The 17,625-nt window shown below is 31.8% G+C and overlaps 2 protein-coding genes and 2 non-coding genes across 5 annotated transcripts; all 4 read left to right on the top strand.

Moving 5' to 3' along the window:
* Window positions 1–5,543: 5,543 nt before the first annotated feature.
* On the top strand, window positions 5,544–12,585 carry LOC149374269 (uncharacterized). The gene is made up of 5 exons (XM_089594690.1): window positions 5,544–5,652; window positions 8,758–8,964; window positions 11,257–11,444; window positions 11,544–11,747; window positions 12,547–12,585. The coding sequence occupies exons 1-5, from the start codon at window positions 5,544–5,546 to the stop codon at window positions 12,559–12,561; spliced, it is 723 nt and encodes a 240-aa protein (XP_089450816.1). The 3' UTR covers window positions 12,562–12,585.
* TRNAH-GUG (transfer RNA histidin (anticodon GUG)) lies at window positions 6,377–6,448 on the top strand. The gene has a single exon. It is a non-coding gene; the product is annotated as a tRNA-His (tRNA).
* Window positions 10,733–10,805, top strand: TRNAM-CAU (transfer RNA methionine (anticodon CAU)). Its single transcript has one exon. It is a non-coding gene; the product is annotated as a tRNA-Met (tRNA).
* A 429-nt stretch (window positions 12,586–13,014) lies between the features above and the next one.
* LOC106647654 (uncharacterized) lies at window positions 13,015–17,533 on the top strand. Of its 2 annotated transcripts, none has more exons than XM_089594370.1 (4): window positions 13,015–13,500; window positions 14,130–14,365; window positions 16,105–16,246; window positions 16,419–17,533. In XM_089594370.1, the coding sequence occupies exons 2-4, from the start codon at window positions 14,208–14,210 to the stop codon at window positions 16,476–16,478; spliced, it is 360 nt and encodes a 119-aa protein (XP_089450496.1). In that variant the 5' UTR covers window positions 13,015–13,500; window positions 14,130–14,207; the 3' UTR covers window positions 16,479–17,533. The 2 variants fall into 2 exon arrangements, with proteins under 2 accessions (XP_089450496.1, XP_089450495.1); XM_089594369.1 differs by having other exon boundaries at window positions 13,015–13,657.
* Window positions 17,534–17,625: the final 92 nt, after the last annotated feature.

The raw sequence follows: 17,625 nt of genomic DNA, 5'->3' as shown, positions 1-17,625 counted from the left end.
GTTTTATGCAAATTTCGTTGAAAATTTTGTTGCCAAGTAATACTGTAAGAAAAATAGAACATAAAAATTAAATTTTTTTGCATCATAAATAAAAAGGGCTATTATTATCCAGGAATTTTTATAGCTTACACCCTACTTTTATAAGAAAAGTAATTTTAATTTTATATGTATATAATTTAATCCACTTAATTTATACGCATTATGTAACGATAATTTTTTACATTTTATATTTGATCAATGCAAAAGAATGCATAAGACTTAATTGTCCTAAGAAAAACTTTTTTATTTTTCGATCCAACAATTTTTTAAATTTTTTAAAAGCCAAAACAAACATAAGATTTAGGTGTTAATTTTTTCGTAAGCCCAATACTGCAGCTGTAAACACACGAGTGGTATTTGCTATAAATTTGCGGATGATGCTTTTTTTTTATGACATATTTGTTGAAAATATCCATTGCTCCAAGATAAAAATGTTGGTATTGTTAAAAAAAAAAATAAAATAAAACTCGTGAGTCTGTTGACAAAAATATAATGGCTTGATTTATTTAATGACTTATTAAACTTGGGAATTTCCAATTGTCAACAGTAAAAAATACCACAGCAAGTGACGGCTCGAACCAGTGAAATTACACTCGAGTAGATAAAAATTTTTTTACCTCGTATACATGTGCGCACACACATACATTATACATATCGCACGCGCGGAGTAGACATATACATATACAGCAAACATGAAGGATTGGGGATGCGCCGCGACGAGCTTGCAACATTTATGAGGCAAAGCGAAAAGGCGCAACGCGCGCGCGTGTGTCATGCTGCTCCTCCTATGGCACCCCGTAATTGCACGCGACCGAGTAATTCGCCTCGTAATAATTATCCGCACCCCCCCCACACGAGAAGCGCACAGACAACATCGCAGGTTTTACCCTACCTATACTTGCTGAGTACAATATACATATACACACATACACAAATGAACATACACGTATACTTGTTACAGTGGAGTTGTTCAGGTGTATCGTATATTGTTAAATGTAATTAATGGGTTGAAGATGTTTTTATAAGCAATTCATTTTTTATTTAAACTTCTCACGTGGACAGTTAAGTGCCTATGATTAAATCAATATTAAAATGTTGGAGTTTTAAAATTACTCTGTATTATTTGATATCCGGTAAAATTTACTGGCAGATACTTTTTTTATACTTCAGCATACTAATTTTTCATACTACGATGAAGCCACCGTATCTTTTCCGCTTAATTCATTAAGGGAATTTTGAAACACAATAATAATTCATCAATCTAATTTTCTTAAAATTATTTTCTTAAAACAGTGATATCTTAATTTTATTAATTTTTCATGATAATTCTACCATTTCACGTCTGAAATCATTCATAAATATTTTTCAACTTATAAATAAATGAGGACAGTTTGATATCATGTCAGCTATCATCGTTTAAAAGTTAATTTACAAGTGTAGTAGACGAATCTTAATATTCTTATAAACTTACCATCGTAAAAATAGTGCCAAGTTTTTCACAAAACTCCGTTGAACTTTAAGAAATTTACATTCATTAAAATTTTTTTCGAGCTCATTTCATTTCTACGTTTTTTTATTGAATAAAACATAAAATGATTTTAAAAACCTTTTTAAATTATAATATCTTTCCTAACAATTCGTAGTAAATATAAAAATATCAGAAACCACATACATTTAAAATTATAATTGATAAGAGGTTTGACTAATTATTCTATCTCTTTTGAGATTAGTAAAAAAAACGAGTAATCAGTCGAGGCTTAGACACACCAACGTTTGCTTACAAGTGTTTCGGTTGAAAAAAAGTAAAACGAACAGAGAGGAATAATTTATCACTATTATTGGCGTGAAAAAAAAAATGACGCTAATCATGCTCGAAGCTACGCGTGGATAAAAAAAAATAGTTGAATGAAAAAACGCGTCCCAAAATGCTTGTTATTATCCCTCTGTTTTGGTGGAGCGATGGTCTTGTCAAAATCATTGCAGGTCATTTGGATGCACAAGAGGGCAAACAATCATCCGCGAAGCACAAATAATTTTTCGAGAATCCCCGTACATTATATCAACAACATCCCCAACTTTTGTATACACACGTGCCATCGCGATTGATAATTAAATCGTACCTCGTACAGGTACAACGTGGACGGGCACGTGCCCGCGCGTGTATTACCCCGGCGAATCTTCACGAAACGAAGGCACACACGCGCCATATACCTATAATGGCTTTAACAGTTGCGTGACCCAATGCTGTTTTCCCAAAGTCGAATCGAACCGGCCGTAATTCCATCGAAAGCCTTGGCCCATCGCGTTGTTGAACCATCCCTGCAACGCAACAATTATAATCCATCGGGCAAATTTTTCGCACCACCCCATCCGACAAAAATAGCCGATCAAGTCGAACCGAAATAAAAAAAAAAAAAAAAAAAACCCTTTTGGTGTGACAATTACCCCAGTCGATCGTCATTGTCCTTACGTGATCGCGTGCGATACCAGGATCCTGCTGGCCTTATACTTACAGCCCCACAAAACACAAGCACGAGAGAGATAGAGGGACGGAAAGTTAGGCCGGACGTCAAAGTGTCGTCATCGTTGGGGCCGCCCTCCCCTATACGCGATGATAAACGACAGGTGTAGGTCGGCACCGCACAAACCATACCTAGGCGCACGCATATGTGCAATTACGCGTGTAACACACGTATACAAGGTGGGGGAGGGGGGGGTCTAAATAATACCTTGGAAAAGGGTGAGGGACGAGTTTTGAACATTTACGTAAGAAAAGGAGAGGGACCGATGTGATTTGTGTGCGAGTGATGGACACACACACACACACACGTGTGAGTGAGGACGTGCGAATGATCGGTATCATAGTTGACGATTTGCGCGCACACATACTGGGATGTTAATTTTTCTGTTTGCGTAACTCACGGGAGGACGAGTGGGTCAATATTTGGATGGGGTAAAGCGAGGGTGGTTGCGGGGCAAATGAAAGCTCGGTGTGTCTACATATAATACCTATTTGTACGCACGGGAGGTGTGGACTTTTGGCTCTTTAGATATAATTATACATGCACTTGTTGATGGATGTTTTTGAGGAGTTTGAATAAAGCATATTTTGCTCGTATTACTTACAAAACTGGTGCTTTTTGCTTTTAATAGTGTACTTACGTGTATGTACAAGAAATCGATGTGGCAGTCTTTTCTGTGTTGATTTGTATGTTTTCAATGACATCACTTTTACATAGTTTTTACGCACATACAATGTGGAGAGAAAACGCTCAAGTTCTTTCGTGTTGGACCTTTTTTTGCCATAGTATTACTTATTTTTCGACTGATGTATTAAAAAAAAAATTTTTTTTTCGGTTTTTAAGCTGGAATTGCTCTGCAGAAGGTCACATCTATATACTGGACAAAGATAATCAAAAAAACAAAGAATGCAATCTTTTTTAAATGAGAAAAAGTAAAGATTATCGTATAACCAAAAATTAATTATATTAGAAAACTGGAATGAAGTCCTACAATGATCTAAAAGGTAAAAAAAACATCACAAAGCATGCTCATTACAGTCTAAAGGTGACATTTTACAAATTTGTAGAAAAAAATTACTTTTTTTGGGCAAAAACTTGAAAAAATTAAAATGGATATTTTTTTAGATAATATCCACATTTTATCGTTAAGACTCATGTACAGCAGAAAAAAAATCTCATAAAAATAAAATTTTTTTTTTTTTTGATTACGCGCTTTCGTTCAGATCAATAAAGACCCATGATGGTTTAAAAGGAAGAAAAAAAAACACATCACGAAACAAAGAAAAGAAAGTTTAAATGTCACAGAAATTTGTAGAAAAAGAACAGTAGTTTTCGACGCGGAAGAGCACTTTTGGGGCCATTTTGCGGCCCGACGGAACTGCCAAGCAAATTTAGCCACTCACGATGTAAGTCTTTCTTGTAAAGTTACAATAATTGCACATCCATCGATCTACTTTCATACAGATACAACTGTAAAATTACGAATACAAAGAAACTTTAAAGTTCTCATACTGGAAGATCCTTGTGATTTATTGCTCTCATAAAAAAAGTTAGAGTTTCTGATAGCAATAGGACAAATGCCAAGCCTCAAGTCAAAGCAAAACATGTATCCACAGGTATTAAAAAAAAAAAAAAAAAAAAGAAAAGAAAGTAATCTTACATTAAAACAAATACATTCGCGTAACAATCAATACGCGGGCGAGTATAATTATGTGTAGGGAGGAAAAAAAAAAAAAAAAAAAAAAAAAAATACTCAGTTACTCGCAGTTACTCACAGGTGCACGCCCACTCAGCCGGAATCGTCCAACTCGCGTCCGCTTCCCGGTGGGCGACATTGGCGACATTGCTTTTCCACATCCATACCGGGTGGGGGAGGGGGTTGTGGCATTGTTACCCTATTCCTTGGCCACGCGTGTGTACTTACGTGGTTTTTCATCCCGGGGCGGAACGCGGTCTCGAGCGCATGCGCCAAGAGGCGGAGGCACTGGACTCCGTGACATTGTGCATTACATGGTTGTGACGACTGGACGCAGTGATGGTTCACGACCTGGTGCGACATCCGACTCTTCAGTTGGCTCGAGTACTGCGATCAATCGTATTTTAGAAAAGTGACGATAAAGAGTTTTCGGGGCGATTTCGGCCTTTGTTATCCTCACGGAAGGGTTGAAATGGTGCGCGGGTGCCTTTTTGATGGTCGTCCAGTTTTCACAGGAGTAGCGTGATTTTTTTTTTTTTGAAAAATCTCGTTATGCTTCTTCTTTGACCAATCTTGGAAGGTAGAATTTTTCAATCATTATTCAGTGTTGGAGGTTTTTTTTTTTTTTAATTTTGCGTATTCAGGATGAAAGTGTGCTCGGTATTTTGCGTTTGACATGGCAAAGAAATTTTATTTTTTCACTATTTGTCTTTAAAAAGTGTGCGATCATTAAAATTTCATTCTGTGATGATAAAATATTTGAGATGGACGAGCATGACTGGAAAATACACAAAACAATTAGAGATGCGCGTAAAGTTTAATTGCGCACTTGGAACCGTGAATATGAGGTGAAAAGCAAGCGGTGTATAGGTCTAAATTAATTTCCCGATCTTATTTTTATTACTGCCGATTTCGTGTCATTGCGTTGTTGAATAAAAAATAATGCTGGGAATGGTGTAAATTAGCTTATCGAGTAAAAAGTACGATGGGTTTTTTCCATCCATGTATACATTTTTAAGCGTACAAGATTAATGGGGGAAAACCCCGAATTAATAAGTATCTTCTAATACAAACCGGAAACTAATTTTCATGTGATTTTTGGTTCCATCGGTTTTATCTAGTTGAAAAAATTTTTTTTACGTTGTATACAAATAAAAAATCATTAGGGACTATAAAAAGTAGCATCAGCGTAATTATATTCCCCTTTGCAGACCAAACAAAATATAAAAGCGCTCCTTCGCGAGACTTGGATGTTTTAAACGGAGTTTTTTTTCAACGTGACCCCTATGGGATCCAACGCCAACAGCGCAACAGTTCCGGACAGTAGTTTTTTCAATGCATTTTCCACTCTGCATCTCCTAAGGAGCTACAACAATCTTGTAGCACCGAGTACAGGTAATTAACATTTATATAAATGTACAGTTTTATTTTATTTCGTTAAAAACGAATTTTTCGGAATCGTGACCTTAGTTTTCAAAATCGAACTCGATCGGTTGATCAAAGAAAACAAAACCCCATTGATTTTAGTACTTTATAAAAATAAAAATTATCGTATTTCAAAGACTTATAGTCACGAAGAAAACGTTTTTTTTTTAAATTGAATTTTTCACTACAAGTAGCGTTACTATTAATTGGCTCATTATTCACAATTACGACGCTTGCAAAAAATAAAAAAATCAAAAATAAAAATTTAAAACACTGTATTTCTTACGTATAAAATACGCCATAAAAATCAACATCGATCGCAATAAACGGTACCGATCGTTAAAAAGAATTGTCGAACTGTGTGATGGTTTAAAATTAATAAACCATGAAAAAAGTGTACATAAAAAATTAGCCACATACTTTTTTATCTCCCAAGTGCAGAAGTCTGGCTTATCAGCCACAACACCGATCTGACCGCGAAATCTCGGCCAAATCGGTAAGTAGCTCGATCGGCAATCGGCATTTCCCATGGCAGCTTTCCCGTTTCCATACAAACATTACCACTACACGTGCAAAGCGCGCGAGCCAGATATGATATATAGTGTTAACTCAACTTTCACGCTCGAGTGAGCAAGTCGGGCGAGATCTTGCTGGACTTTCTGCATTCGGGCGTATTCTTCCAGTTCCTCCGATAGCCGTGATCGTCTAGTGGTTAGGACCCTACGTTGTGGCCGTAGTAACCCAGGTTCGAATCCTGGTCACGGCAATGCTTGAGTGCATTGTCACGGCGGAGGCTTTTTTTTTATCATTTTTGCAAACTCCATTAATTTTTTTAGTATATTTTATTGCAGATATTTTAACAAATATTTAGTATTGCTATCATTTTTTTTTTATCTGAACATCGTTATATTTTTTTTTTTTTTTTTTTTTTTTTTTTTTTTTTATCAATATAATTTTTTATAAATTGTTTTGTAGTATAATAAAATTAAATTCCAACTATTTAAAAAAATTATTATTAATAGCGTTAAAAGTATACGTGAGATTTTTTTTTTTTTTTTACTCAGCAATAAAAATTTTAATATGAAAAAGTTGATTTTATTCATTGTCAAACATTATTATTCTCCTTTTTATATAAAATACAATCGCATGAAAGAAATCAAAGTAAATAGTGACAAGAAAACACGCATCTATTTATAAATTGTAAAAAATAAGAAATTATGGGAGTTGTTACAAAATTTGATTTAATTAAAAAATTTATAAGGCAAGTTTTGTTATTATTTACAACATATTTAAATTTTAAAAGGATACGTTTTGAGAAATTAAATTTCAAAGTTTGTGGTTTTCTATACAGGTTTTCATGGGATTGTTACTGCAAATAACACTTTGACAATTTAACTAAAAAATTGTTAAAAAAACTCAAGTGTTTTATTCCTAATTTATTATAATGAGCAAATAACTTAAACATATATGATAAAGCTTAAACGTAATGCTATTAGTTGTGCACTGTCAAGAACTAAAAATCTTACATGACTTTTTAAGAATAATCATATTAGTAAAATATGTCTTGAGATGGACTGTACGGTAATAACTCTCTTAAATAAAATTTACAACCAGAGTTTGATCATCAATGAATATGGGAATAACATTAATAATATTCATCAAGAGGCTTATAACTATTGCAAAGTATAGATTTAAAAATTTTAATAAATGTACGAAAAAAATTCGGAAGAATCTAGAATTGATTCAGTCACTAATTTTCGATTATTTTAACTAAACAAATTTTGTTTTTAACATTTGTACATACGATTAAAAATTAATTACGGCTGTTAGTAGTAAAAATCTTATTATGTTTAAATAAAAGCTTTACATGATTCAAAATTTTTTCATCAAAAACTCACAGATCAAATGTTATTTTGTGTATCTTGTAAGAATGAGATCGACATATTCCATGAAATCTATGCTAAAAAAAATATGTAGCTATGTAAATCTGAATTGTTTATAATTGATATTCAGATTATTTTAAAAGTAATAGCAAATCACACTTTTTACTACAAAAAAAAAAATGTTTTGAAACACAATCGAACGATGCACAAGGAAAAATCCTCCGAAACAGCGGAAAGCGAAAGAGTTTACGATTCTTATCTATTAGAAAAGGCAGAAAAAAAAACCAACACCCGCGTCCGATAGAGTGAGCATCCTTTGGCATAACTCCTGTCAATGCCTCACGCGAGAAGTAAAAAAAAAAAAAAAAAAAAAAAGGAGGCCGATCGCCCGCAATGTAATTTTTTCGCGTGCCAAACCGCGCTCCCTTTTTTTATCGCGGCTCCCCCGTATCAAGTTTTGCTTTCAAGTTTACGAGCTTAATTTTTTCCTATAACGCGCCTCTTCATGTTACCGGGTTTGTTTGCCAGTTAATCTTAGACCGTGTTTCATGCACCCAAATGTGGCCCGCCACAACAAACGGGTCGCAAAAGTTTTTTCTCGTTACGCCGACTTTTCATTCCTCCAATTGCACGGTTGACTTGGAAATTACGAGCATAGTTACGTGGAGCTTAGGATTAAAGGTATTTCCGAGGACGGGGACAGAATCGAGACGGAGAATTTACGTGAAATTTAAACGATTTCTCATGAGTCGTCGACCCTTGATACTTTTATATTATTAAATTTTATTTTATCAAGTCAATAGGTGGTTTCGTCCACAACATTTATCGAAATTGTATACTTACTTGTACTATTATTCCTATACATATTATTCCAGGACGTAGTGTACCTACAAAACAAGCTTCATTTGATTTCTATCAGTATAGTTTTAGTTTAACTACGTAAGTCATAAACATCCAAATATTCAATTATTCAAAAACTTTTACGTTTGCGACATTAGTAACAACAATAAAGTAAGCCGAATGAAATCCACTTAGAAATAATATTTTTTATCCCTTCCGTAGGTATAAAATCATAAAAAAAAAAAAAAAACAGAAAAAACAACACTGCACCCCATACCTTGCATTAAAAAAAAAGAAAAGAGTCACTCTGAAACTTATAAAATCAATTGTAAAACAGTAATTTAATTTGTAGATGCTCCCCGCAACGAAGCCCTCCCAACGTCGGATCATCTAACGCGCGAGCACACCGATTCAAGAATGCTGTCACCTCTCGCGCCTTCGGCCACGTCCTTCTCCTTCGGTGGACTCCTACATCCGCCACTACTGGCTGGCGCGGTGCCGCCCATTGTTCCACCCGTCGGTCTGGTGGCGGCGCACCCCTTCGCCAGCGCCAGCACAGGTTCGTTATGGTTTTTTCACGTGTTTAGGTAAATACCATACAAAAAATTTATTCATCGACATTGAGGTAGAAATGTGAATATCAAAATAGATCGTATATGTGTTTAAGATTTGGTTGACTACGTAAATAAGTATAGGGTCAGTTTCATGAAGACAAAAAATTTAGAGACATAGGGAAAGGGATATATATATATTTTTTTTTTTACATCTAAGGACAAGAAGTATTGAAAGGGAAAATTTAGTGACTACAATTATGAGTCACAGTTACCGATGCTAGAAAATAAAAAAAAAAAATAAACAAAAATGAAGAATGTTACCATAAAAAAGTTCAGAACAGTTATTTATAAAAAAAATTAAGAAAAAAATACAGAGACAATAGTTATGAGGTAAAAAAAATTATTAATGTCTATCATAGAAAAAATTATTCAAAATAGAATAAAAAAAATAGGAAAAATTGCATGAAAAAACAAAGTAACATAGGAAAAACCCAATAAATATGTTGAACTTTGTATTTTCGTTGCAGATACAATACGAACACGTAATAAATTATTTCGAATTAGAGATGAAAATAAATTGAATTAAAATAACAAAGACTTGGAGAAAAAACGTAAAAATTGAGGATAATAGCTGATGTTAATAGAGATTTTAAATTAAACACATATTAATAAAATTAGATAAAATGAACTGCATGGATAACGACTTCCTTTTGCGTAATGCTAATATAAGTCTCCGATATTAAAGTTATATATTTTTATGTAATTTTTGTTTTTTTAATTATTTATAACGAAAATTGGTGTTCAAATTTTTTTTGCAATACGTCATAATTTTTGTAACTTCAATTATTTATCCGCCGTATTTATTTATTAACTTTTTCATTGATTTTTTTTATTACAATGGCGTATTTTATTTCAAGGTACTTACAGTACTACGTGTTTGAGTATACACTTTTGAACGATTTGTGTTTGTGCTGTGCGAGGAAGAAGAATGGCATATTGTTGTTAAAAGTTGAGTATCTGTAATTTAAAGTACATTAGGCACATAGACAATTTATTTTATCAAACTATGTCATGTCACATGGACTCTTTGATGATATATTATACCCAATGAATTATTTGCTTGTGACTTATTACACTCTTTCTACGGTGACTCTGACTTGCGTAGTCTTAAAAAATCTAAATCTTTTTTTTAGCATCATCATTTAAACCAATTTTAAGTAGCAATGGCTTCAAAACACTGCTCAACTTGAACAAGTAGATAAATAGATTCGATATCAAAAAACACTTGTTTGGTCACAAATTAAACTATTCATTTTCTGGATCCAACTCGAGTTCAGATTAAATACTCTAGGGGCGCTAGAAGTTGGCTTACACCTCTAATTATGTGATGAATAAAGTCATTATTTCATTAAGATAATATTTTTAAATTATATATTCCTTAGAAATTCCTTATGTTATTTGAAAAAAGGAGTATGAAATGATAATTGCTAACACCTCATTCACGATACACTTTGAATGTTGAATACCACAAATAATTTATTTAGGCTCACTGTCCTTTCTACAGCATCTTGTATATTTTCTTCATGAAAATTGCAAGAATATAAATTTTTTCTAGTCTTATAAGATTAATTTACCTATCTGACTTTTAGAACTTGTTTATGTAATAAAATACATCATCTTTTTTTGCCACTTCTAATGTTAGAACTCCATATTTATAGAGAGCTACGATTAGACTTTGGTTTAAATAGGTAAAAAAGTAGGTTACACCCCATGGCCTCGGTAGCGCAGTAGGCAGCGCGTAAGTCTCATAATCTTAAGGTCGTGAGTTCGATCCTCACCCGGGGCATGTTTTTTGTTTATTTACATAAAAAATAGTTTAAAACAATCTAAATTCGAAAAGCAAGGTCATTTTGTGCTTAAAAAGGTATAGGGAACGTTCCTTAAACGTAAACTTCAGAAGTTCATTTTTAAATACTTAACTATTTCAAAATTTAAAATTACACCCAAGTCATTTTGAATGATTGCAATAAAAATGGTAACTAATAAAAATAAAATATAGTATGGTAATTTAAACCTTAACAGAACATGAATAAGAAAATCAACTGTCTACGCTGTACCAAAATAAAGATATATTAAATACATTCAATCAAATGAATATTCAAACTTGTATTGTGGCTATTATTATTATTATTATTTTTTTTTTATGTAAAAAGAAGAAATACTTGATTTTTACGGTTGTAGGTTTTTAATTAATTTTTTATTTCATTAATATAATTTAATTTTTTTTTTTATTTCAGTTGCTGCAGTAAGTCGCAATATCATTGAAAACGCAGTTATCTCAAACATACATCATTCTCGCAGACCCAGGAGCGAGAAGAAACCCATTCCTGACGACCTGAAGGACGACAAGTATTATGAGCGTAGAAAGAGAAATAACCAAGCTGCTAAAAAGTCTCGGGATGCGAGAAAGATAAGGGAAGATCAGGTAGGAAAAAAATTTATGTAATTTATAATTTTAAAAAAATTCAAATTTTATTTAACAAAATTGTGTCTTCCTTAAAAAAAAAAAAAAAAAAAAAAAAAGATTGCTTTGCGAGCAACGGTGCTGGAATACGAGAACGCAAGATTACGCGGTCAGGTGGTCGAGCTGTACGAAGAGTGTCAATCCTTGAGGCAGCTGTTGATCAAACAACGCATGCCTCCAGCCATAACGCAGCAGTCGGCAACAGCTGATCAATCGACTGTGTCTTCGACGGTGACGTTCACACCAGCAACGTTATCGTGTCAGGTCTGAAATGTATTGTACTTTACGTGATGATATTAAAAGAAAGGATCATTTAAATTTTTATCATTGTTGGTGATTATATAACTGCGTGATTTTTGTTTTCTGCTGTTGATTAATATTTTTATCATGATACGCTTAAAAGACACAACATAAATCCTATTATTTTAATCACTTTTTGTTAACAGTGATTTATTGTTGAACTAGTCACAATGTTTAATTTTTAAATAATTATCTGTGATTTTTAAAGTAATTATATTCATCGATAAATTTGATGATTTTTAAAAATATTTCAATGTCGTTTTACAAGGACTAGTCTTTAAAGTATTTGAGAATGACATGTATATTCTATAATGTGTAAGTGCCTTTCAAGTGATGTAGTAAAGATGATTATTAATGTTTATTGAAAACAATGTTAATATTTGTTAATAATATACATACCTGTGGAAAAGCCTTGTAGTAAAATTGTGCAATATTACCGATAAGATTTAATGTTGGATTGCTAAATAAACACAAATTCACCATAAATAATAATAGAATCGTCCAACATTTAAATACCAGTGACGCGTCTTTTATGAATATTTTTTTTGTTGTTAAATTTTAGTAATACTTGTACTGAATAGTATAACTCTCATGTATTATAAATGGCAAATAAAATAATTCCAATAAATGGCTTTATGCTAATTACAGTTAAAATTATTTTTTTTGTGATAATAAATTGGATTATCAGAAAACAAAGTTTTACTTCATAAATAATTATTTTTTTGTACAAATACTTAACATGAGAGAATGGAAATAATTTTAGGCTGCGTTGAATTAAAAAACAAATGACTGATTTTGGTTGAAGTACATACATTATTTGCACATGGACGGAAAGAGGCCACCTTTACCGGACACAGGTAAAATATCATCAATTATAAATACATTTCGTTGTATTTTTGCCTCAAAACATTATATGACCATTATTATATTATAAATTTGAATAGTTTTTATGAAATTAGCATCAGATAAGTCAATTACATTTTTTTTTTTATTTTTACATAAAAATTAAAACTATCTGACTCATATTTTGAAACAAAAATTTCAGAAAATATTAAAAATATTACCAAAACAATTAATTACACTAAAAAAAAATATACGTATGTCCCTTCGATCAAACTACTTCTTTTTCTCAGCTGATGCGTGTATCCATACAATACAAACATAATTGGCGTCGCACCACCACTACGAAGCACCTCTAAAATATACTTACATTCACACGCTTCGGCGCAGCTCTGTTGCAGCAGACATTGTTTGTGTTTTTCGTGTACTACTCCGTCCCTCTCTTTTATTCATCTTCCTCTGGCTGCATATTCTTATTGCCCGGATTCACCTATTGAGCATATTTCTAACAAGAATTAGTGAAAAAAAATCCAGTGAGAATATGCCTGATTGAGGGCGAAAGTGTCGGAAAAGGGTCCACCAGCACAATAACCGGGGAACGACCCTTTTTTGTCCCTCGGCACTCTACCGAAGTCAACTTTTTCTCACGCAGTTACCCCCCTTGTTTTTGTTTGTTTCATTTGATTTGGCTTCCTATTTGGAGCACTGAATCTTAATGCGCGGGTGGTATTTTTATTTGGAACTAAAGATCGTCCAACTTCTAATAATACGTATATAGTTGTGCATATAAGTGAGCGGTAGTGTGGCAGTGAGGCAGAGGAAAACAATTTTGTGGTGTTGGTGCAAGTGTGCCATGTAAAATTTACATGGGGTCAATGTAAGCTCTTCCGTATAGATTTTGCGCTCCAGTGGCTCCATTTTCTCCTATTTATTGAGTGTCGTTATACTTATTTATAAAATTCAATTGGAATGAGCGCTGTTTCTGCTGCTTAGTGACCGATGTTATGTATATTGACAGCATCGTTTTTGACTAGGTACGAAACGAAAATTTTTTAATACCTTTTTTTTTTTTTTTTTTAATGCCTTACAAATTACAATGCCATATAATAATTTTTTTTTTTTTTTTTTTTTTGACAGTGTATTGGGAATTATCACATCACTGTAATATTTTATATGCAATTTTATAAATAAAAGAACAACTTAATTTTTGGATTGGATAATTTAATAACCATTTAAATCCGTCAATTTACTTTCACTTTAAATATTCATTTATAGAAGTTTTTTTTATAACGTTTATTGAAGAGAAGTGGAAAAGTTTTACTTTATTAATTTTGCCATTGATAAAAATTTGGTTAAAAAAAATATAGTGTATGTAAAAAATATTTCTGTAATTAAATACATTATTTGAAAAAAGAGCCCCTCGAGCGCATGATTGGAACTAAAATATGTTTGTTAATCTGTAAACAACAACAACAACAATAATAATAATCCTATTTTATCTTGTAGATTCAGAAATAGTTCAACAATAAGTAGTGTAACTAGTAAATAAAGGAGGAAAAAGGAGATTTTGTAGTTTCGTGAAAAATGACTCATCCCGGTCTAGCAGTAATGCTGGTGGTAGGAGTAGGCCTAGGAGCTGTTTTGTATTATTTTTTTGCAAGCACGCCACATGAACAAAATCAGCAAAACAATCGCCAAAGAAATAGACAACATAGTTATGGCTGGGCGCAACAGTCCAATGAGTAAGATATTTTTATAATTATTTTTCTATTAAAGGTGCTCTTCCTCGTCCGTTAAAAAAATTTTTTTTATTCATTTAAAAATGGCTTCATACACATCACAAATGTAAAGTTTCTTTAATTTATTAGTAGTGAATTAGAGTTCACTTATTATTACGATGTATTGCGAATATATGAACTTTCACGTTTATATCCCTTTCTAACACTAATTTTGCTATTGATAAAAAATGTAAGTTCTATTCAGAGTTGCGAAAATAATTTTCTTACAGTAATTGCAATACGTAAAATGTACATATTTATATACTACGTTTGCCACAACTGAATAAATGATAGATAAAATGTATAAATATTTCGTAAACAACGAAGATGATTTAGTTTTTTTTTTTTATATGCCAATCAATTTCTTGAATGACAAAATTTTTCTAACACTTTATGTTGATGATTATTTCAATAAAAATCAAATTCCACGCTGTTTAAGAATAATGATTTAATATCATACAATCACGAGTACATTTAACGTTAATGTGTTGTGTGGATCTGCTGCGGACTTTTAGATATGCTCACACTACTATAAATAAAACAAGCCTTGGGCATTGCTTTTTAAAGAACATTTGCGTACGTATATTTACACGCGGATATATACGCACTAATTTTTACTTGTTTTAAATGTCCATTGCAAAGCACATAAATGTTCATGTAAGGATGTGTTAAGAAATAATTTTTGGGGATAAGTGGGGGGGAATGACGTCTTTCGAGTAATTAGGAGTGTGCGGAAGTTGATTTTATCGACTTGAAAACAGCTACTTTAAAACATTATCGAAATTTTTCACAGTATCTTAAAAAATATTGATGAAGACAATCATACAGTTATCACAACTTTCTAATATTTTTCTATTACAATCAAAATATGAATTATTGCTATTTTTCTCTACATAACTTTACTTGAAACAAATTTTACGATTTTATAACACATCTATATAATTCTGTGTATACATTCATTATAAATATCTTACTATCTATCAATCTTATTCTACTGTTTAGTTTTTAGTTCATTTCAATTTTTTTTTTTTTTTTTTTTTTTTGGCACTTGTACTTAATTCGTTTAAAAACTGCTTCTTTAATTACGAATTTTTGACGCTAGGTTTTAATTAAATGATAGATAGGTATCGTTTTGCATGAGTTTTCCTTTAAAAAGTTCAGAATTAAATATTTTTTTATTTGATCATTCGTTTATTAAATTAATGCACTGAGAGAAAAGAATAACGAAAATTATAGAGAAATTTCAGCAAAAATTACTATTCTGTACAGTATATTGAATGCAAGCTGGCATAAAAGGCAAAAATTATTATTTTCAACAGTAAATATTTTTTTTCTAACAGTTAAAATTATGGTTTAAAAAGTAAAAATTACAGATAGAAAAGTAAAAATTACCATGCTGGAACAGTAAACTTTAAAAGGATCGATTAATAAATTTTATTTTTCCGCACAGAAATTTTTACTTTTCGAACTATAATTTTAACTCTGTTAAAACAATAATTTATACTGTTAACTTTTCACTTTTTTGCCAGCTTGCATTCGATGTAATGTGCAGAATGGTAATATTTGCTGGAATTTCTCGATAATTTTTATTATTGTCTTCTCTTAGTGTGAGTGATCAAACAGACATTCCAACTTTCAAGACCACAAACTCATGATTCAAAAATAAAAATGAATTTACAAAAAATTTTATTGTACCCTTGCAGATCACGTAACAGGAGACAAGATGAAAAATCTTGCATGATATGTTTAGAAGACACAAATGAAGATGATGCAGTTCGATTAGTTCCATGCTGGCACGCCTTCCACAAGACCTGCATTGAACAGTGGAGAGTTACTGGAGCTGGGGTAAATTGATTTATTATTAATCTCGATTCGAATTTATATACAAACACATGTAAGTGTGTGCATGTATATACGTAGTTATGGTTAACGTAACTATTGTGTCATGATAAATGCATACGTTGAGAAGTTAATTCACAACGAAATGTACATTACATTTTTTACATTTTTTTTCCAGCAAGCACGCAATCGTTGCCCAATATGCAGAGATATGATCGTGGGCTTAGAAGAGTTGTGATAAATGTTTAAAATACTCGTGATTAAAAAAGACGACTAATTTTTTTACGTTTATTATTGCTAATTTCGAATTTGATTATTAATTCATTTCATTTCACAAACACTCACTTATCGTTAGTACTCGTGTAAAGGTTTGCATACTTTTGCCTTGTACATGACATTTTGCTATCCTTAAGTATAAAAAATACCATTCAATAAAATACTGGTTAAATTTTTGATTTTGCAATAATAACAACAATACTTATTTCATAATATCAACGATATTAATTGTTAAAGCAATAGTATATCTACGTATTGTAATTATTTGACAGCCTTAGACAATACTTGTACTTGACAATTTTTTGAAATGTGCACTTACTGATTTATACGCTGGTAGATGGATCTTTAATATTATCGAGGCTACTTGTAGAAAACTTTGTGATATTTATATTGTTTGTTCTTTTGTAAGGCTATGTGGATCGATTTAAAGAATCGCAAAAAATTATAGAATATTGTCTAATGTGGGTAGCGAAATCTTGTATAAGAATCATTAAAAAACTTTTTGCAACTGATAATTTAATGATGGGCTCTTGTAGTTTTGAACAAAGTCCGTCTAAAGTAGTAAACTCCAAACAAACTAAAGGCTATGTTGAATTCATTGTCTTCTCTTTATTAGCGTATTGTTTTTTATAGTACTTGAATATTGTGAATCGCAATAAACATTGTGTATTTGCTTGCTTTTTCATATTAAGAATGTTTACAAGATATAAACGTCACAGAATTTTTTTATACGTAAACAGCAAGACTACAATTTTTACGAAAATTTGTTGTACGATGCTGCTCAAACTGTATTGAACCAAAAAAAAGACACAATTATATATTCACTCGTATCTCAAAATTTCGACCAAACTAAATTGAGGTTTCCGTTAAATTATCAAGTTAATAAGCAAAAATAAATAATGAGAAACCTAACATTAGCGAATAAATGTGAAATTCAAAACTGCCTTATCGATATGAACAGTCACGTTCTTGTTTCAATTTTGATTGGTGCTTAATTAGGCATTATGTCGTTTACAAACGACAACAGAACATATTTATAATTATGATATATTTATAATTCAAATGAAACACTTTGAGCTGTGTAATTTGCGTTCAAAATACAAAAAATT

This window comes from Copidosoma floridanum, unplaced genomic scaffold (genome assembly GCF_036245765.1).
Source record: "Copidosoma floridanum isolate Cflo_tuat_1 unplaced genomic scaffold, Cflo_Japanese_pri ptg000021l, whole genome shotgun sequence".
Lineage (NCBI taxonomy): Eukaryota > Metazoa > Arthropoda > Insecta > Hymenoptera > Encyrtidae > Copidosoma > Copidosoma floridanum.
The sequence above is the reverse complement of the archived record's forward strand: the minus strand, read 5'-3'. Positions and strand labels throughout refer to the sequence as shown.